General features: G+C 34.0%; 1 protein-coding gene across 8 annotated transcripts in view; it reads right to left on the bottom strand.

The window, feature by feature from the left end:
- Positions 1-22,885, bottom strand: part of ROCK2 (Rho associated coiled-coil containing protein kinase 2) — a 149,511-nt gene that overhangs the window by 3,860 nt on the left and 122,766 nt on the right. For 6 of the 8 annotated variants that reach the window (XM_023728244.1, XM_023728246.1, XM_023728248.1 and 3 more), the window contains 14 exons: positions 21,778-21,938; positions 21,200-21,384; positions 20,125-20,194; positions 18,911-19,014; positions 18,562-18,748; positions 13,550-13,643; positions 13,356-13,450; positions 12,223-12,402; positions 11,861-12,035; positions 8,559-8,629; positions 7,822-7,910; positions 7,329-7,407; positions 5,320-5,581; positions 5,016-5,229 (listed from right to left, as the gene is read on the bottom strand). In XM_023728244.1, coding sequence (XP_023584012.1) covers positions 5,016-5,229; positions 5,320-5,581; positions 7,329-7,407; positions 7,822-7,910; positions 8,559-8,629; positions 11,861-12,035; positions 12,223-12,402; positions 13,356-13,450; positions 13,550-13,643; positions 18,562-18,748; positions 18,911-19,014; positions 20,125-20,194; positions 21,200-21,384; positions 21,778-21,938 — 1,966 coding nt within the window. The remainder of the gene's footprint in view (positions 1-5,015; positions 5,230-5,319; positions 5,582-7,328; positions 7,408-7,821; positions 7,911-8,558; positions 8,630-11,860; positions 12,036-12,222; positions 12,403-13,355; positions 13,451-13,549; positions 13,644-18,561; positions 18,749-18,910; positions 19,015-20,124; positions 20,195-21,199; positions 21,385-21,777; positions 21,939-22,885) is intronic. The other 2 variants (XM_023728245.1, XM_004373055.2) reach the window with 1 other exon arrangement.

Raw genomic sequence — 22,885 nt, 5'->3', positions numbered from 1 at the left:
CCTTCACAGATAACCATACGATTGAAATTAGAAGCATATAGGGAAAATGCATACGATTATGTTGGCCAGGTATGCTTTCCAGAATACCAGAGGGGCGAAGACAGAGATAGTATTTGGGAATAGTAAGACATGCACGGGGTTTTCTCCCCAGATGAAGCTGTAGCCATGCTGACACCCAATTTGATTTGAGCTCTAAGAACATTCCCTTCACAAGAGTGCCCAGAGGGTCAGTTCACATTTTTCCAGAATACTAACATAAGCCCCAGTATAAAAGGGGAGTCATACAAATAAACTGGACTTAGAGCAGAGTTATGTGTGGTCTTTTCATCTTTAATAATTGTGACGTTCATGAATCAGCTTGTGACAAGGAACTCATCTGCTTCCCAAAGTCTCACCTGTAATCACTGCATCAGTGGTTTTTAAACTTTAGTAAATATAATTCCCCTAATGCTTTAATAATGCATATTCCCAGGCCCCATCCCAGGAGATTCTTCTACAACTGGGCTGAAGTAGCGGTGCAAGCATTTGCATTTTTAAAATAAAAAACCTGGGATGAATTCTGATGCAGTTGACACTGACAGAATAGGTTGATGGATGACTCCCCTAATTTAAAAGTAAACCAACTTTAATTACTCATTTCAAAATGTGATGAATGCAGAACAATATCTGAAGAAACACGCACACTTAGATATAATTACTTATTCATTTAATAATACTTATAATAGCTTAATATACACAGTGAAACCTATACAGAGAGCTGGAACTCAATGGGACTGCCTTGTTTTTCCAAGTCTCATAAAGTTTTCTGTCTTTGACAGGGTGGAGTCTTACCACTTCTCTATCGCTCTCTATTAGTGGAAAATATGTGAGTTTTCCTTCTCTGACAGATTCCCACCTTTCACGGGTTTTACTGTTCTCATTTTTATAGGCTTAAATATAAAGTAACTTTTAGCTATGGTTTCAGCTTACTGCTTGGGAGAATGAGAAGAACTCAGTATTGGAAATCCTTCTTGGGTGTCCAAGCCTCAATTCTAGCATACTTTATGAAAAATCTATCATTTCCTACTGTTCTGGATTGAATTATGTCCCCCTCCCCCACAAAATACGTGCTGTAAATCCTAACCTCTATGCCTGTGGTTAAAATTCCATTTGGGAATGGATTGTCTGTGTTATGTTAATGAGGCATGATTAGTGTAGGGTGTATCTTGGGTCAATTTCTTTTGAGATATAAAAGAGATTAAACAAGCAAGCAGAGGAGAGACAGGGTAAAATAGATAGATGCCAAGACACATGGACATCTCAAAGGAACCAGGAAGCAAAAGCTGAAGAGACAAGGACCTTCCTCCAGAGCCAACAGAAAGAGAAAGCCTTCCCCTAGAGCCAGTGTTCTGAATTCGGACTTCTAGTCTCCTAAACTGTGAGAAAATAAATTTCTGTTTGTTAAAGCCGCCCACTTATGAAATTTCTGTTACAGCAGCAATAGATAACTAAGACACATACCCTTCCAGAACCTTTGGAATGTGTGCCTAATTCTGGTCATTCAACTTAAATTCTTCTGATGGCTCACAAAATAAAGAGTATCACCCATAAGGACTGTGCTCCTCTAAAAAATCATCTATATGGGACCAAACCGTCAACAATTACTTTAAAACAAAGATAAGAATGTAAGGGGTCAGGGAAACTAGATTAATGAAAACACAACCACAATGGAAGTATTGAGAATGGTCACACATTGTGAAGAATGTAACCAATGTCACTGAACAATTTGTGTAGAAATTGTTGAATGGGAACCTAAACTGCTGTGTAAACCTTCACTGAAAACCTAATAAAATATTATTTTTAAAAAAAATCCTTCAGAAACTGTGTTTCTTCTCTTCATTTTCACTGTCAGTACTGTAGTTCAGGACTTCATTAAGTCTAAACATACCAATTTAGCATAGTATGCATAAAAAAAAACCCGCTGCCGTCGAGTGGATTCCAACTGATAGCAACCCTACAGAACAGAGTAGAACTGCCCCACAGGGTTTCCAAGGAGCGCCTGGTGGACTCAAACTGCTGACCTTTTGGTTAGCAGCCAAACTCTTAACCACTACGCCAAAAGGTTTTCCACAGTACGCATGGCCCTTTTTAATCTGGCTCAAAGCATTCTCTCCAGCCTCATCTACCTCTCCCTGTCACTATCCTCTCCCCACAAAACCCATTACTGTAGAGTCAATTCTGACTCATAGTGACCCTACAGGAGAGAGCTGAATTGCCCCTTAGGGTTTCCAAGGCTGTAATCATTATCAAAGCAGACTGTGCCACATTTCTCCCAAAGAGTGTCTAGTGTGTTCAAACTGCCAACCTCCTGGTTAGCAGGTGAGCGCTTCACCACTGTACCACCAGGGGTCCTATCCTCATCCCAGCACTACTCAGTACAGTGTCCTTCAGTTGGCCCCAACACAAATGAACAAAACATTGCCTGTTCCTGCACCATCCCCATGATTCACTGCAGATTGGATCATTGTGATGCACAGGGTTTTCACTGGCTGATTTTCGGAAGTAGATCACTAGGCCTTTCTTCCTAGTCTGTCTTAGTCTGGAGGTTCTGCTAAAACCTTTTCAGCATCATAGCAACACTCAAGCTACCACTAACAGACTGGTGGTGGCAGTGCATGAAGCGCATTCCCCAGGTCTATGGCATGGAAGGTGAGAATTCTACAACTGAACCACTAATGCCTTGCAATACATTACAAACACGTAAATAACTCTGACAGCTTAATAACTCTGCATATCACATTATGCCTAGAACTGTCTTTTCCCTTATTTCTTTGCCTGGAAAACAACTGATCCTCCAATTTTTGAGACCTCTTAATGCCCTCAGTCAGAATTACCCATGCTTTTCTTTGTTCCCATGTAACACTCTGTTCATGTCGCTATTATGCACAACGTTGTACATAGTATTGTAAAATGGGTATACACTTCAGGCTTATAAAACATACTCAAAGACTGCATTAATTTTGAGTTCAACTAGCAGTATACGACAGTGCCCATTTCTTTACATCTTACCAATGTTGAGTTTCTTAATCCTTGCCAGGTTGGCAGGTGAAGAATGGTTTTGCATTATAGTCTTAATTTGAATTTCTCTGTTTAACAATAAGGTTCATCACTTTTTAATATTTAACAGCTATTTGTATTATAATGCCTGCATATATTACAATGCCTCACTAATTTTTATATTGGGAAGAGGCAATCTTCTTTTTCTTAATGACTTATGAGAACTTTTTATATAAAGATACTAACTCATCTTTATCATATATATTGCAAATATATGGTATTTTAAAAAATTTACAAGGCTTTAATTTTCAGGTAGTCAATTTACTAATCTTTGACTTTATGTTTTCTTTCTTTGAAAGTCTTTCTCTAACCCCAAGATCAGATACATGTTCACCTATTCTCATTACTTCAGTTATGGATTTATTTTTTAACACCTCAACTTGGTATATAACTATTATTTTTCCCAAATAATTAACATATTTACTTTCTAGTATTTAGAAATAGAAAAGAACAAGTATTTAAATATATACATATATACAGATACATACATACACACACACGCACTGTTTCTGTTAACAATAAATATAAATAAGTTATAAAACCTCTCTGATGCATTGTAGTTCTGGATCTAAATGAATTACTTACCCTTCGGGGGCCTCAATAGGAAAAAACAAACAAACAAAAACAATACCTGTTCTGCTTCACATGACTATTTTAAAGATCACATGAAAGAATATATAAGAAGTTATATGAGAGAATATAATATATATTAATATATACGAAAGCCTTTGGAAGCTGGAATGCAGTATATATTATGAGGTATTAAAGTACTTATGCATTAGTAGTTCTACAATACTAACAGAACTTCATTTATTAGACAAATTGCTCGAGGCATATGGAATGCAAGGCCTTTAGTATCTCTTAATTCTTTTGAGTTTCTTCAGCTTAATTACTATCATAGATCATTAATTTTATAATATTTAGTTTTATCATCCATCACACAAAATATTCAACATTTTCACTGCTGAAACACCAATTCTACCTTTGTTATTCTAAATTACTTCCTTGAGATATTAATTTCAAGAAAGTTTCATATGTTTGCTGTTAGAATAAGATTCTAATAATATGCCAATGTGCATCATAAGTCATACACTGAAGGTCCTGTATTAGGGAACAAAAAGAATACCTGAAATTAGAGGAAACTACTGGCCTACGTATACACTTTCTCCTTTAGCTAGCCAAATCTTCATGTTCATGTAAATGAATAGCAATGCTTACAGTTAAATGCTATAGTAGCTAGTGAACAAATGACTATTTTGACCCAAGATATTTTAATTAAGTTACTTTAATGTAGTCATATCAAAATGCTTGTGAAAAAGATTAGTTTTTAAAAATTAACTAGTAATGTGCAAAATGATCTTCCCTGACCTTACTTCATATTCCTAACTCCCATCTCAATTACAAGGTATGTTTACCTATTAGTCAGAATTTGTATTTTAAAGCCCATCTATATTGCTTTTTTAAAAATCATACACAAGTTTGTTTTAAACTTGTAGATTTGAATTACGACTTAAGATTTCAACCTTGTCCTGCAAGCCATCAAAAATAAAATATTTTGCAATATTAAATGCAATGTATGTACCTAACACTTAAAAGGTATATGTGCAATGTTAATCCTATCTACTTATTCAACATATTTATAACAATTCTAAAATATTGATTTTATATATATATGTAAAAAAAACAAAATGGACCCTTTATATATTTTTGGTTGAATTAATATACTTGTGTGATTCAGTAAAAAAATTTATTCTACTTTCATCTAAATCAAGCATGCATACTAAAATAGTTTCAAATAATTGTATTCCATAGTACATTAAAATATTAAGGAAACCTGTAATTAGAAAAATTTCTAGCTTGAATACAAAAAGCAAAATATTAAACAATTTTCAGTTTTTTACCAATATTTTATTTATTACCTTGGTTTGTTTGCCGCAAGCTGTCGACTTGGCCGTCTAATAGATTGGTTTTGTTGTATCTTCATTGAAGTTCTAGGAGATGACCGTGCAAAAGGGTCTGGGGCTGGAGGCTTTTTAGGTATCTTTTTCACCAACCGACTAACCCACTTCTGCTGCTCTTCTGTGGAATTTGCTAATAACAACAGATTCTTTGCCGATGAAATATCATAATACACTATAAAGAAATATTTTTAAAAAGTTAGTGTGCTTAAAATGACCTGAACATAATAATATTGATGGAGCATGTGATTTACTATTTATTTACCTTTGCAAGGAGCTATAATCTCCTCCTTTTTGTCCATGTGATCTTTATGACATTTAATATGGCAGCGACGGCACTCTAAAGCAGGGGGAGGTTTAAACATATGCCACAGTGGCTTCATACAAGCCTCACAGTTAGTTGGGAAATGATACAGAGTAGGAATAAATTCATGTCCCTTATGGCAAATATAATTTGATTTTTCTCCCACTGGCTCCACTGGAAATTCTTGTTCCTTCTTACTTTCTCCTTCATTGGCATACAAAATCTATAAATATCAAAATGAACAATGAATAATTTCCAAATATAAACTTTTTTAATGTAGTAACAATTCTGATAGTATAAATAACAATTAGCAAAAATTATTCAGTTGAGAAAAAAATGCAATTAAAGTTCAAACCTAAGTAGATTCTGCCTAATCAGGAGCAGTTTTGAGAAAAGTCATTCAACAGTCACTTTGGTTCACATTTCAAAAGAATCAATCCTGCTCAAGTACCGATTGCTCATTTTCTCCCTAATACCTTACTATGTTTTAGCACCTTTATCAGAATAGGTCAGCAAGGGGCAAATTTGCACTTGATCAGTGTCAGAAAGTTTTTCTGGGAAAGATGGTTCAAAACAATATCCTGACGAAATGTGGCAATTATATTAACTGGTGTTCTTAAGAACATAAAACTAGGTGATACATAAAACTGGGTGGTAACTGTAAACACAGCTCCAATTTAAAAGATTTGTATTTGGTGGGTTCAGGGGGCAAAGAAAAGGGTGAAAGGATATATAATATACTCCAAATAAACATTGTAAGTATCCATAAAACAAGAATCAATTCCCCCACAGTACACCAAGTACAATAGCTTTTTATACGGAAGGAACTCAATACCTAACTGTTGGTTTGACTAATTTGAAATATGGAAGTAGTAAAGGGAAGAACTTAGCTTCACTTTAACTCAGAAATAAAAAGTCTATGAGGTGTAAAATTTAACCACGGAAGTGATTTTTTTAACTTTCTAGAGAGCTTAGCATAAAAGCAAAAACGAGAGAATTCATAATTTAAGAACTCACAACACTGGGGTCTTAAATGCTTGTGAGAGGCCATCTAAGACACTCCACTGGTCTCACCTGTCTGGAGCAGGGGAGAATGAAGAAAACCAAAGACACAAGGGAAAGATTAGTCAAAAGGACTAATGGACCACAAATACCACGGCCTCCACCAGACTGAGTCCAGCACTAGATGGTGCCTGGCTACCACCGACTGCTCTGAGAGGGATCAAAACAGAGGGTCCAGGCAGAGCTGGAGAAAAATGGAGAACAAAATTCTAACTCAAAAAAAAAAAAAAAGACCAGACTTACTGGTCTGACAGAAACTGGAGAAATCCCAAGAACATGGCCTCCAGATACCCTTTTAGCTCAGTAATGAAGTCACTCCTGAGGTTCACCCTTTAGCCAAAGACTAGACAGGCCCATAAAATAAAATGAGACTAAATGGGCACACCAGCCCAGGGGCTAGGATGAGAAGGCAGGAAAGCTGGTAATGGGGAACCTAAGGTCAAGAAGGGGAGAGTGTTGACATGTCGTGAAGTTGGCAACCAATGTCACAAAACAATATGTGTATTAATTGTTTAATGAGAAGCTAGTTTGCACTGTAAACTTTCATCTAAAGTACAACCAAAAAAATCATATGGCAGAACTATTTCAGTATGACAGCCATGATCACCCCAAAAAATAAAAGAATTAAAAAGTCACAACATAACAGAACAAAAAGATAGCAAAGACCAGAAACATGGTATAAACAAACTACAGATTTTATTTTAACAAGTAAAATGGAGAAAGGAATGAAGATGTATTCAAACAGAAGGAAGCATGTGTGTCTCTCTCACACACACACACAAAGAGCCATCTTTAAATGTGACTGAAACAGAAAGGAAATCTGAAGAAGGCCCAAGAATAAAGACATTTGATCTCTGTCCTATTAGAACCTCTAAAGATGAGAAAAGAAAAAAACAAACTATGTTTACCTGGAATATCCTTGGAATTTCTTTTGCATCTGCTCTATATACATCTGTCTGTGTAACTGGTCGGACATGAAATAACTTGCTATAAAAGATTTTTAATAAAGGAGTAAAGTATTACCAAAGGATCAAGTTACATTAGTTATACTTATGTCAGAAGTTTACTTTGACCCCTTTTAGACTCATATAGAAAATAGGAATTCAATCATTCCTTGAGATTTTGAGAAATTCCCAATATGTCAGACATTTTCTAATTAGTTTCAGAAAACAATATATTAAAGACCCATGAAATAAAGATATTTTAGCTAACTCTACATCCCAGACTTTTATCTGTATGAAGCAAAGAATAAGAAAATGTCAACAGTACAGTTGTAGCTATACTATGAGTTCTTTATGACAGATAAATTACACTAATTTGACAAAAAAGTCACCTTACTCTCTTATCATACTTTAAAAAATGAGAAAAAAGTTTCTCAATATTCTAAATAAAAACACTTACTCTATATCTAAAACCATGTAAGGATTAGATTGTTCTTTATCCTGTTCACTGTCATAGAAAAGAATCTTCTTACTGCTTACAATCACATACTATTAAAAAGAGAGAAGAAATCAAACAATGATTAAAGTTATTATATACCTTATTTATTTTCTTCAAAAATAAATTCTATATTAACAATAAAAAAATACAAAATACCTAAGTTAAATAACTAAGAAGTACTAAAAGTACCCTAAGAAAAACCTTCCTTAAAATAATAAATTTTCTTTATAAATATTTTAATATCTAAAACTTAGATATCTTATTTAATATATAGCAATAAATAAACTGGGGGAAATGAAGTCTAATAATTTTTGGACTGATTTAGCTTTGGAATCCTATAGCATTAGTAACCTTATCAAAAATGAACATAACAACATCAATAATCATAGTAACAGAGGAAAAGGAATAAGTGGGTCTTTCTATAATACCTAGAGCTGTTTTCCTACTGAAACAGCAAAAATACCAAGGTCAATTGGCTTATATTTTCCTAATACCAAAACCTGTTTTATTATTAACAATATACCAATATTTAAAAGTTTTACAAGGGTAAATAAAATCACATCACCCCAAATCAGAAAGTTTAAACAAGTACCATCAGTCCAAAAGTTCTAGTTATGTATATCCTACAACTACAAAGGTGATACTGCTGGCGCTAAACCATAAGGGAGAAAAGAATCATATTCAAAAGCACCAATTACCTTTTTAACCCATCCAAATTTCTTAGTGTTGTTTCGCACAGGCAATGAAAGCCATCCTTCTAATCTTGATTCTAAAGGCAAGCACAAGAAATGTGGATAAATATAACAATTCTCCTTAGACAATGAAGAATTAAATAAAATCGTAATATAAAAGTCACAAAACAAATATGCCCTTTAGAATTTATCATTATACATCACGTCATCTAAGATACAATAATAATGCAGGATCAGTATAAAAAAGTTATCCAATACAAAACAAAATTCAGGTTACAGTACAATGTTAACACATATTCTATAGTTTTATGAAGTCAAATGTCCTGTTGATTATAATCATGCCTTTGCAAAGTCAGCAGAAAAACTGCAAAAAAAAAAAAAAAGAAAGAAAAAAAAAGCAGCAGCTCTCTATTTTCATTGCTCCATCTACATTAGAATTCTTCATTTTTTCCTTCAGAAGGACTAACTACAGATATAGTGCACATCTTTGAGGAGAAAACATTTTAAATAAGTAATTACTTACGTAGGGAAAACGGACTTTTAAAATGAAATAGAATTATTTAAAGATCTAGTTAATGGGTAACAATATAACAAGAACATTTTTAAACTCCAAAATATCAAAATCACTAAAATTCTAGTTCACATAAGGGAAGTCAGCACAACCTGACCGATGCAAAGGCATACAAGTTTCCTAGATACACGCAAACAGGTTGAGGGACCAAGGGCTGAGGTCTGGGGACCATAGTCTTGGGGGACATCTAGGTCAACTGGCAAAACATAGTTCATAAAGAAAATGTTCTACATTCTGCTTTGGTGAGTAGAGTCTGGGGTCTTAAAAGCTTGCAAGCAGCCATCTAAGATACATCTATTGGTCCTATCCTGTCCAGAGCAAAGGAGAATGAAGAAAACCAAAGACGCAAGGAAAATATTAGCCCAAAGGACTAAAGGCCCACTTGAACCACAGCCTCCACCAGCCTGAGCCCAGAAGAACTAGATGGTACCCACTATCACCACCGACCACTCTGACTGGGATCACAACAGACAGTCCTGGACACAGTGGGAGAAAAATGTAGAACAAAATTCAAATTCACAAAAAAAGACCAGACTTACTGGTCTGACAGAGACTGGAGGAACCCCTGAGACTATGGCCCCCGGACTCTGCTAACTCAGAACTGAAATCACTCCTGAAGATCACTTATCAGACAAAGATTAGACAGGCCAATAAAACAAACAATAACAATAACACAAATAACAACTAAGAAACATGCTTCTCAGGTCAATCAAATGTATGAGACCAAATGGGCAACACCTGCCCAAAAGCAAGAAGAGAAGGCAAGAGGGACAATAAAACTGGATGAATGGACATGGGAAACCTGGGATGGAAAGGGGGAGAGTGTTGTCACATTGTGGGGATTGCAACCAATGTCACAAAACAGTATGTGTATAAATTTTTGAATGAGAAACTAACCTGAGCTGCAAACTTTCACCTAAAGAACAATAAAATTAAAAAAAAAAAAATTCTAGTTCAACAATGGAAACACACTGAAACCTTGGAATTTGTTCTAATGGCATCTGATCAATATCTTTTAATGAAATAAGTATATAAAATAAGCATTTGGGGAAGTTATTCTAAGACCACTTACTTAACATCTACTATGTGTCTGAATGTGCTAGATGCTTTACATAAATTCTCTGTAAACCTCACAATAACTTCAAAGAACAGGAATTATACTCCTCATGTAGATGAGGAAACGAAAAGTCTTAAAAGATCGCCTAGTAATGCCTCTCTGATTCCAGAGCCTATACTCTTCTCTCACACCAACAAGCGTCCAGACTCCACGACACATGAAGTCCTACCTGTGGTTATGAACAGAAATGCTATCATTGAAACAGTCCAGGTGCTCATTTGTCTGGCACTGTCAAGATATGGTCCTATATCAATTCAAGGGACTAAATCAGATGACCTCTAATGATATGAATACAATTAAAACAATTTTATTGCTAAAATCTAAAACAACTTCAATTTTAATCACTTTATGACTTAATGTTGTATCTTGATTATTTTGAAATGCGAGAAATACATGAAATATGTTCCTGAAAAATGTGACAACAAATGTAAATAACTATAGCTATTTTATTCTGAATTCAATTAATAAGAGACAAAATTTTATTTTGCATTCAACTGCTCAGACACTATCTTGCTATGGCATTTATATTAAATGTCTTTTTTTCCTTTTTACTTATTCTCGCACCAACTTTGTGTTAAACATAACAATTTCATGTGTTTTCTATCTGGTTTCTTTATTTAAATGTCTTCATTTCCCTCTCAGTGAAAGAATCAGGTCAAATTGTTTTGTCCTCCCTTTTAAGGCCCAGTATAATGCTGATGTGACTTGATGAAAACCTTAAGCACATCCTCTAAACAGTCTATGTGCTTTTCCTGTACTGTCATTCTTGCTACAAAATTTCAGTATGAATTTCTTCTTGGTTGAAAAAGGATGAAACAGGTAGTGAAATCACAAGCTCTTAAGCTATATAATGTCTGTCCTGCTACATTTCTTTTAAGTTTGCAAAATAAATTATCTAACAATTATAATAGCAACACAGTGTGCAAATACCTTAAAAAAAAATTCTTTGTTCATGCAGTAGTAGTTTATTTTTAACTGAGCATAAAGCAAGTTGTTAGAGTTGGTGAATATTAGTTAGTGTTATAAAAATTCTTCAAAACAACTGAAATTAGGGGGAATAGAAAAAAACTCAAAGGTGAAAAGATTTTCAGGATATCACCTGTACCATTAGGTTCCGACGAAATGGGTAAGTAAGGCAAGGATTCTTCTTCTGAGTCAGAATCAGAGTCAACAAGCATGTGAGAACTGGAAGGCTTAGTGGCAATATTGACAGAAGTAGAGGAACGTTGGTAGGTGAATGACATGGATTCCATAGTGTGTGATTGAGTGATATGAACTAAACACCCAACATAAAAGGAAGTAAGAATGCAGAAAGAAGTTAAGAGAAAATAAGGTGAAAGTGCAAAAAGAGAGCTATTTTCATATTTAACAGGCTAATTTAAAAAACTAAATATGTAGTTTTCTTTGTATTTTTTTTTTAATAAAAATTTTTGTCAAAATCAATCAATCAATAAGTTTAAACTGTTATTTGAATACTCACTCTAAGGAATAGGTTTTCCCTTAAGGAAATGGCAAACATTTTTCTTCAAGAGTAGTCAGCACAGGACTTAAGACAATCAACTGATTTATATCTAAGACAAAGGCTTTTAATACAAATAAACATAAGGGCTAAAAACAAACCTGTACCTGGAAATCCATCATCTGCCTCAGCATCCCCTGGTCCACTGCCTATACTGGAACTATCTAGACCAATGTGCAGGGCCTGGAGCTGTGACCGTAGCTGCTCAATGTCACTGTCTTTACTGTCCAGTGTCATCTGCAGTTCAATCCGAATCTGGCTTTCTTCAGCTATTTGCTATAAGAAATTAAATTTAATTAATTAGATGCAATATATCCCACAATTTTGCTCCTTGGTTCAATAATAATAATAATTAAGGAATACTTCTGTGAAATGTTCTCCAACCAATGAAATGTACACAGACATGAAAACAGTTCTACTTCTTAAAAAAGTCTTCAATCTAGAGTCCAAAAAGTATTCTTACAGCCTGCATTTCATTCAGTTCTTTCTGATACTTGATCATCTGCTGGGTCAATTTTTCACGTTCAGATTTAAGTTCCATATGTAGCTTTCTATTCTCCTTCTCTTTTCTCCGTACATCTGTGTCATTACCACGCTTGACAGGTTCTTTTCGATTCATGATCTCAGCCAATTTATTCACAGCCTTAAAAACATAAAAATAAGTATCGCTTAAGGGGTACTGAGGTTTTGGTAAGGGTGATAAAAAAACATTAGAAACAGACAGTGGTCATGCCTGTACAACATGGTAAGCATAATTAATGTCACTGAATTGTACACATAAAAAAGGTTGAAATGGCAAATGTTATGTATATTCTACCAAAATAAAAATAAACGAATAAAATGAATTATGTCAATGGCTTCTTAATAACTCACCAATACCAAGTTACACAAGTACCAATAATCTCCTTCCCTATAAACAGGGCCACAAAAATACATTCTGTATTGCTTAAATAATGCACCTCCTTCATTACTCACTGTCCTTCTCCAACCCTCCTCCAACCCATACTCTTACTCGTTTTTCACCCTCAGTTCTCTGAGAACTGTATTTTAAAATGTTTATAGGTTTGATCTGATGCCATTTTCTATCACTTTAACTTTTTAGTTCCAAACAGACTTACTAGGCAGATCTTATTTTATCCTCGAGAAAAAATTCTGCATTGGTATCATGTTAATAAAATGCAACCTGTCCAACCATAGAGAAGACTATCTAGGAACCACAAGCATTCGGGCATACAATTATCTGAGTTGGCAGAGGGGTGGTCAAAAGCCACAGGTGACTTTTGAGACTAACTTTTTTCAGGCTGTTAGCAAATAGTCACTAGCTAGCTTCTTAAAAGCAGAGAAAAAGCCATCAGCTTATAATAAAAAAATAAGAAAAATGTTAATAAACATTGAATCGAACAATGTGTAACTGAAATCTAGCTTCTCCCCATCTGGCAAAAATCAGGTGACTGTGACTGCTCACAAATATCAAAACCTTCAATGACTACTGCTTGCAAATTGTAATGTTAGAAATAAAACATTATTTTTTATTATTCAGTGGAAGAGAGAAACTAATAAACATTCAAAATCATATTTAGATTCTATTACACATACCTGAGTTTTGAGTGTTCTCTCTGTTAACAGCTGTTTCTCAAATTGTGCTTTAATAGCTGCTGCACTTATCTCTTCATCTTTCAATATTGATAGCTCTGAAATATAGGAAAACGTAAAAATTATATTGATAATTATAGCAATTGACAAAATGCTAAGTATATTAAAAATAAACCTTATTCTTTGTTAATACATACGTTCTTGAGCATCTTTCAGTTTGTTGTTTAATTCTTCTTTCTCATTCGCAAGATTGGCAACATCACTAGTTAGTGTCCTATTAGCTTCTTCAAGCTAAGAAATGAAAGCATAAGAACAAATCACATCCCAATTTGCAAAATTTAAGTTATAATTAAAAGTAATAATTCAAAAGAAAACATCCTAGAATGTTGTTAATACTCATTTTTCTAAACACATCTGTTATGGATTGAATTGTGCTCCCCAAAATGTGTGTCAACTTGGCTATGCCATGATTCCCAGTCTTGTGTGGTTGTTCTCCATTTTGTGATCTGATGTAATTACCTATGTGTTGTAAATCCTAACCTCTATGATGTTAATGAGGCAGGATTAGAAGCAGTTATGTTAATGAGGTGGGACTCAATCTACAGGATTAGGCTGTATCTTGAGTAATCTCTTCTGAGAAATAAAAGAGAGAATCGAGCAGAGAGGTGAAGGACCTCCTATTACCAAGAAAGAAGAACTGGGAGCAGAAGGCATCCTTTGGACTCAGGGTGCCTGCGCTGAGAAGCTCCTAGACCGGGGAAGACTGATGACAATGACCTTCCCCCAGAGCTGACAAAAAGAAGTTTTCCCTTAGAGCTGGTGGCCTGAATTTGGACATCTAGCCTCCTAATCTGTGAGAGAATAAATTTCTCTCTGTTAAAGCCATCCAGTTGTGGTATTTCTGTTATTATAACAGCACTAGATAACTAAGACAACATCCACCTCTATACTTCTTTCCTTTGTGCTACCTACCAAACTTCACTCTTGACGAAAATTTTGCTAACAGTAACAGACTGCGTATGTACCCCAGGAAGACAAAAAACTGCACTTCTCTCCTAAGTTCTTACTCATTTTTTAATGGAAAAAAAAAACTATAAAAAGGAAACAGTGTAATAAAATCCTGTATGCCCACCATGCAGAATAAACATATTTTAACACTGTCATATTTCTTTCAAAACATTGTTTTAAAATGAAAAATAGAATTTTACTGATGAACTTGACATCCCTTTGTATTCCATCCAAATCCTATTCCTATCCTTCCTTCCTGAAGGAAGTTTCAAATACATGATTTGATACTTGTATTACATATACATGACACCATAATCAATATATAGTGTGGTTTTATATGATTTAAAATTTTCCATAAATAGCATCTCCCTATATTTACCTTGCTGTAATTTTTTTAACCTTAGATTATGTTAAGAATTATCCTTGCTGATAAATATATACACAATGAAATGTTACTCAGCCATAAAGAATAATGAAGTCCTGATACATGCTACAACATGGATGAGTCTTGAAAACATGCTGAAATAAGTCAGTCACAAAAGAACAAACACTGTAGGATCCCACTTACATGAAATAAGCAAATGTAAAGAGACCAAAGGGTGGGAGAGGGGGAAAGGAGGAGTCTTTGCTTAGGGTGCACTGAGTTTCTGTAAACAGTGGTAGAATGATTTGGAAACAGAGTTGAATAATATGATAAACATAATCAATGTCACTGAATTATACACATAAAAAATACTGAATTGGTAAATGTTTTGTTATGTATGTATAGATACATATGTATGTATATGTATGTATAGATACATTAACCACACTGAAACAAAAAAATTCAATTATTTTCAAAACCATTTATTAAATCTATGCCCTTTCCCACTGATTTATATATTGCTACTTTATCATACACCAAGTTCCTGTATGTGCATGAATCTATTTCTGGCCTCCCTATTCACTTCCACTAAACAGAAAGAACTGAATAGCTCTGTTGTAATAACACACTATTTTAATTCTTTTTTATTTAATTTTATTTTTGGTGAAAATACATACATCAAAACATGCTCCCATTTAATAATTTCTATACATATTGTTCAGTGACATTGGTTACATTCTGTCATTATGTCAACATTCTCATTTCTGATCTAGTTGCTTTACCCCCATTTAGACTCACTGCCTCCTAAACTTCTCATCTATGTTTTACAGTTACTGTTGTTACTTTGGTCTCACATAATTTTTTTTTAAGCGCAATATGTAAGGATGACATTCTTTACTTTTCAAGCTAAACTGTTTTTCTATTTAAAGATGACTTCAGAGGATTGTATCCAAGGGCAATAGTCTCAGGAGTTCCCCCAGCATCAATGGATCCAGTAAGTCTGGATTCTTTGGGAATCTGAAGTTCTGTTCTACATTTTTTCCCTTTGTATCAAGATTCATGTATTGTGTCCCCAGTCAAAATGTTCGGTAGTGGTAGCCAGGCACCATCCAGTTCTCTCATTTTAGAGGAAGCATTGGTTCATGGGGCTATTAGTTGCTTCTCTGATTCTTGGGCTTCCTTCTTCCTCTGATGCTCCACATGAAGAGAGACCATTTGTTGTGTCTTGGATGGCCCACTATTTTAATTTTTGCAGCATTCTGAAAGATCTGGATACCTGCTAGAGTAAATCCTTTCTCTGTTGTTTTTTTTACAACTGTTTTGAGTCTTTTTGGACCTTTTACTTTCCCATCTGAATTTTAAAATAAGTTGGTTTAGTCCTATTAAAATTACTCTTGCCTTTTTTTTTAGTGAGTTGTATTGAATTTTTAGATAAATTTAGGAAGAACCAAAATCTCTTTGATAGTCTTTCAATCTATAAAAAAAAAATTGGGGGTTATTATTGGAGTTTGTTGTTGTTGCTGTGCTTTTTATGTTCTTCTATTTCAATTTTATAGCTATTGTGAGTGGGTTAATTATAACATTTTTAGGTGGTTACTTTTATGGGGAATGTATCAATTTGCATATAGCAGTTTTATGTAAAGCAACATTATTGAACTCTCAATAAGAATTTATAGATAAAATAATAATAGTTCATCTGCAACCTCTAGTTTAACATGGAAATATCAGGGGTGATATCGGGCATTCTTGTTTTGTTCCTGACTGCTTCTCAGGTTTCCCCATTAAGTATGGTGTACCTACCAAAACCAATAGTAAAAATCATACTTAATGTCCTACTCTATCATATTTATATGTCTACTTCTATTCCTACTGTTATTTATTTGTGTCATCTCTTTTTCTTCCTTGATCAGTTTGGCAGTTTTTTCCCCCTTTCATCTTTTCAAAGAATTTCTTTCTAATTTTGATGATCATCTCTATTTTTCTGGGTATTTTTTATTTCATTAGTTTATTATTCATTTTATTATCTCCTTCTGTTTGGACTTATTTTTATTCTTTTTCTAACTTCTTGAACTATCAGTACATAGGCCTTAAGTATCTCTTTAAGTACAGCTTCACAGGTTCCTCTCAAAAGTTTTAATATACATTGGAGGCCCTGGGCAGCACAAACGTTAACTGCTAAGCTACTAACTGAAGGGTTGGCAGTTTGAATCCACCCCACGGTGCCTTGGAAGAAGAGCCTGGTGATTAGCTTCCAAAAGATCCTAGCCACTGAAAACTCTTTAGATGGCAGTTCTGCTCTGAAACACATGGGGTCACCAGGAATTAGAATCAACTTGATGGTAACTCATTTTATACAACTGTTAGTGTAGTCAGTTCTAAATACTTAATTTATTTCCATTATGATTTCTTCTTTAATCAGATATTTGTCTTTTTAGCATCTAAGCATGGCCTGTATGATACTAGTTCTTTGGAATTTGTTGAGACTTCCTTTGTGGCCTGTGTATGTAGTCACTTTTTATAAATGTTCCAAGTGTGCTTGAAAGAATGTATATTCTCTGTATGCAGAGTTCCATATCTATTAGATCTAGCTTGTTAGCTTGTTCAAATCTTCTATACGATTACTAATTTTTTTGTTTGTTTTATCTATAATTCCTGAGTTCACTTAGCAATTAAATCTTAGAGAAACATCATTCAATTTCTTAATAAACAAGTAACTTAAAAAATAAAATTACTTCTTGCCTTCATCTTATAAGATATATACTGTTCTAGATAATCATATATCCCTGCTCCAAGTATTTTTAGATTAGCTTAATCTTTTAAACTGTAAAACCCATTTTCTTTTACTGCTTAGCCATGCATCACCCTTTTTTTTTAAATTTCTGAATTAAATTAAGAACCTACACCACAGGCTATGTAACTAAGTAGTGATAGTACGTAAATAGGGCAAAGAGAACTTTCATAGCACAGCACTATGAGACCACCATGACAGACATATAGTTGGTAACAAAACACATTCAGAATAATCCAAGTAAATTAGTAGATGCTCTCCTATTCTACCAGGAGTCTAGATTTAACTGAATGATAATAAAAATGATCATACTATTTCAACGAAACAACAGAATGACTATGATAATATTTGAGCCCTAAAGAAAAAAATCAATCCATATGAAAGTCTTCTGAGAATCAAAGTTTCAGGACCAAAAGAAAAAAAAAATTAGTAAGTACTAAAAATACTCAATCCACTACCTGATATTTTACTTCTCTTTGAAATTTTTATTGCAACTTTCTTCAACCTGTATATAGCTGCCTTCACCACAGCTTCAGGATTCTTTTGAACTAAGCATTGTAAACAGGAAAAAAAAGAAAAAGGCAAATTGTTTCCTACTTTTGAATTCTCCCTATGACTTTAGACCTTTAAATCTGAATTTACCAACAGATGCAACCATTGGAAGTAGTTCTTTTTTGAGCTTTCCTCTGCCAAATAACACCTGGAAGCTGATGGTTAACTGGATTAAAAATCTTGTAGCCAGCATACATAATTTTTCATTTAGATCTATTATACTTTTCCAGTGTTTCTAAAGATTTATGATAAACAATAAAACCTGTGAAAGCCAGAATCTGTGTATGGTGGAAAGCTGTCAGAGAAGGAAAACTCAAAACTAACACGAGGTAGGATTCGTAACAGGAAGCAACAGAAAAGTGGTAAGACTCACCCTGTCAAAGACGGAAAAACTGCGAGACCCAGAAAAACAAGGCAGTCCCATCAAGTTCTGGCTCTCACAGGTTTCACTGCAGTAATTTAACTATAATCAAAAAAGTACAAAGAATTTTACTTACAGATGCAATTGTAGCATCTTTTTCTGTAAGCTCTTGTTTGTGTCTGGCCATCATCTCTTTGATCTCCAGCTCTTTCATTATTTTCTCTTTTTCCAAATCAGAATACTGTTCTTCAGCAATTGAACGAGCCAGCTGCTCAGAATCTGCTTTGGTCAAGGTGATCTCCAGTTGGGCAGCCAAAGAGTCCCTGTATTTTACAGATATAAATCATTTTAATTTTCACTATGAAGTCAAAGTTTTTATCTAATTCACTTTATCAACAAATTTTTATTTGATGTGTCCAGGCACTGTTCTAGGAGCAGGGTATATACAGTAGCTATGAACGAAAGAAACAAGATATTGTCCTTACCTTTCATCCTGTAATTCTTGTTTCTTCTGCTGTAATTCTTTACAAAGTTTGGTCTTTTCTTCACATTCTTCTTTAAGTTCCCTAACCTGTGTTTTATAGAGCGTCTAAATGGCAAAATATAACAGAAATGTGTAGTATTATCATCACCAGAAATGTTATTTCTACCTTCAAAATCTGTCCAGATAAAAATTCAAGTTGTGAACACATATATTTCCTTAATGTGAGCTCCTGAGCAAATTAATCTTTTTCAATGAGCTTTTCTTTTTTCTAATAATCAATTGACTAACTAATAAAAGAATAAAAGTTCACTTAATAATTTAGAAGAGTGACTTTCAACTAAAGATCACAGTGAAGTTTCTGACTGAATGACACACCTTGGTAGGATAATGAAGAGGCAAGGAAAAATATTACCAATGTAGACGAGAAATTTTTGTTTGCTTAAATCAATGGAACAGAAGTGATAGAGTCTACTTCATATTTTAAAACTAATTTCAAACATAAATGTTAAAATGACCATTTTATTACAATTTTATTTATTTCATTGTGAAAACATATTCTTCCTCAATAAGCAGTGCTCTTAACTAGCCTCATCAGGCATGGGTATGTGCTTAAAACTGTTTTTCTAGCAATGATAATGGATTTCTATTAAGGTATCTATATTCTTTTGCCCAGCTGCTCTTTTATGAGTTGTGTGGTACAAAACATCTCATCCAAAACTCTGGTGTTTGCTATTCTAAGGACGAGAGTAAATATGGCTCAACATTTTTCCCTCAGTTTGTTTTTAATTAAATAACTAAATGATAAGAAATGTTCAGGGGTGGTGGGGGGGTGATAGCTATTTACCTGGGGCTCTTAGTATGAAAGAAATGAAGGGTTTGAAAATAATTTTTGTGGGTTGGTAGTCTTTTGTGCCCTTTAGAAAGCCTCTAGTTCAGTGGTTCACAGAAGTGGAACACTACATCAAAACTACCTAGTGAGCTTTTTTATTCTTAAAGAGCAAACAAGTTCTCTGGCCCTAGTCTCAGACACTTCAATTTGCTAATGCCAATTGTAGGCCTAGGAATAAGGATTTTTTTTTAAACATCCCCCCTCCCTGGTCCTTCCTCTGACGCATAAGACTGGGTAAGAACAATACGCCTAGTTCTGCAGCAAGAATTAAAAAAAAAATTTATACATAAACAGCAATTTTTCAAATTAATGTGCCTGGAACTTACTGAGAAATACTGCTCAGCTTCAAGCTGATCTTGGAGCTCTTTCATTTGCCCATCTGCATCTTGACGTTCTCTGTGGGGACGTTGAATTAAAAGGTTTAAATAAGTTACATACATAGTAAACCACCAACTCTCAAAATGTAGTCTGGGGAACCCCTGGGAATCCCTGAGACCCTCTCAGAGAATTCATGACATCTAATTATTTTCATAATAATACTAAGGCATCACTTGATCTTTTTCACTCTCATTCTCTCACTAGTATATATGGATCTTCCTTAGGCTACGTGACATGTAATGATGTCATCATCAATGGCTAAAGCAATGTGTGCTTATGTGTTCTTGTGTTTTAAAAATTTCTCAGTTTTAATTTCTAACAAAACAAACATCAATAGATAGGATTCATAAACAAAAACTCTTTGGGGCCCTTCATAATTTTTAAGAATGTAAAGGGGTCTTGAAACAAAAAGTGCTGCATTAAACCAACAATTCTGAAGTACACATTCCCATACATGCAGTGTGATCAGCCATTTATGCCTGCCAAGCATAGAATTAGAAAAGTACCTGAAAAGTGATAATCTTAGGGTGGGTGAAGTAAAGGCTGGGAAGGGGAACATCTGCAGTGGTGATGTTTATATGTAAATCTGGTTGATGCTGTACAGATTTACTCACTTTGTAAAAATTAATTGAACTCTACACTTATAATTTGTATATTTTTTCCTGGGTATATGTTAGTCTTCAATAAAAAATAAGTAAAAAGAAGGCTAACAACCCACTTAAGAAGTTGCGTTGAAACCGATAAATTCTAGCCTTATTTTAAAAAAATTAAAATTATAGATATTCCAAATCAAAGCTAAGGGAAAAAAATCAAGTTGGAACAACACAAACTGTGAGATACAATTAAAAAACAAAATGAAAAAACAATAAAAATATACCAAAAACCCACCATTATATATATTTGTACAGGTAGTCAAGAAAGTAAAATGGTCAATGAAAAAGCCCAGGTAAACCAAAATTAAGATCATTTACATGTGGATAATTGTGCATATCAGTAAAACTTTGTCTCAAGAAATTAACTTACTTCCGAAGTTCAGCATTTTGCTTTTCCAAGCTCATTTTCATTTCCATGAGATGATTATTCTCTTGTTTTAATTGTTTTTCTGACATTTTTAGTGTGTTAACTTGCTGCGTTTGCATCTTCAAATCATTTTGTGTAAGGCAGCGCTTCTGAGTTTCCTGTTCTATTTTTAACGTCAAGTTTCTAACCTAAAAAATAAATTGTATACTTGGTATGTAAGTAAATTATTTTGATTTTTCTTATCAGTGCAGCTTGCAGCAAACATGGTGAAGTAAACGATTTTTGCCCTTAGGCAGTTAATAAATATATGTTTCACAGTTTTGTTGTTTTTTGCCTCTGATAATGTATGTTATGAATACATATTTAAAATAAAACATGGTCTTTAAAGTGAAAATAACTTTAAAATTAAAACAATGATTCATTTAGTATATCATTCAAATTCAGTAAAACTTAAAGTTCACAAAACACTATTTTATAAGAAAATTTTAAAAATTTATGAAACTGTCATTGGCCCTAGACAAATAAACCCAGTTTATTAATTCATTACATACTTTATTTTTATTAGAAAACTTCTTACTTACATCTTCATTTAGCACATCTTTCTGTTTAAGGAGCTCATTTATTTTCTGCTGTGACTGTTTGAGATCACAGTCGAATATAGAGCATCTTTTCTCAGCTTCCAGCAATAGGTTCTCCACTTTCTGTTTTAAAGTCCTTTCCTCTAGAAGCTTCTTCTCCATTTCTAATACAACAAAAATTAATATAACCATGAATTTACAAACAAAAGCGTATCAAACACATAACACATGCTAATAAAACGACAGTAAATGATGCTGCCTTAAAATATTTGCGCTTGAAATGTCAAGAATTTCATATTTGACCAAAGCAATCTACAAATACAATGCAATCCCGATCCAAATACCAACAATATTCTTTAAAGAGATGGAAAAACTAATCATTAACTTTATATGGAAAGGGAAGAGGCCTCGGATAAGTAAAAGCATTACAGAAGGGGAAGAATAAAGTAGGAGGACTCGCACTACCTGACCTCAGAACCTATTATACAGCTATGGTAGTCAAAACAGCCTGGTACTGGTACAACCACAGATACGTTGACCAAAGGAACAGGACTGAGAACCCAGATGTAAATCCATCCACCTACAGTCACCTGATCTTCAAAAAGGGCCTGAAGTCCATCAAATGGGGAAAAGACAGTCTTTTTAACAAATGGTGCTAGGAAAATTGGATGTCCCATACCTCACACCATACACAAAAACTAATTCAAAATAAATCAAAGACCCAAGTCTAAAACCAAAAACTATAAAGATCATAGAAGAAAAAAAATAGGATCAACGCTAGAGACCCTAATACATGGCATTAATAGGATACAAACCATAACTAACAACATACAAACTTCAGAAGATAAGCTAGATAACTGGGATCTTCTAAAAATTAAACACTTACGTTCATCAAAAGACTTCACCAAGAGAGTAAAAAGAGAACCCACAGACTGGGAAAAAAATTTTGGCTACTACAAATCTGACAAAGGTCTAATCTCTAAAATCTACAGGAAAATCCAACATCTCTACCACAAAAAGACAAATAATACAACTAAAAAATGGGCAAACGAAATGAACAGACACAACACCAAAGAAGACATTCAAGCGGCCAAGAGACACATGAGGAAAT

This window comes from Trichechus manatus, unplaced genomic scaffold, assembly GCF_000243295.1.
Source record: "Trichechus manatus latirostris isolate Lorelei unplaced genomic scaffold, TriManLat1.0 scaffold00023, whole genome shotgun sequence".
Lineage (NCBI taxonomy): Eukaryota > Metazoa > Chordata > Mammalia > Sirenia > Trichechidae > Trichechus > Trichechus manatus.
Note: the sequence above shows the minus strand (reverse complement) of the source record. Positions and strands in the feature narration are given on the sequence as shown.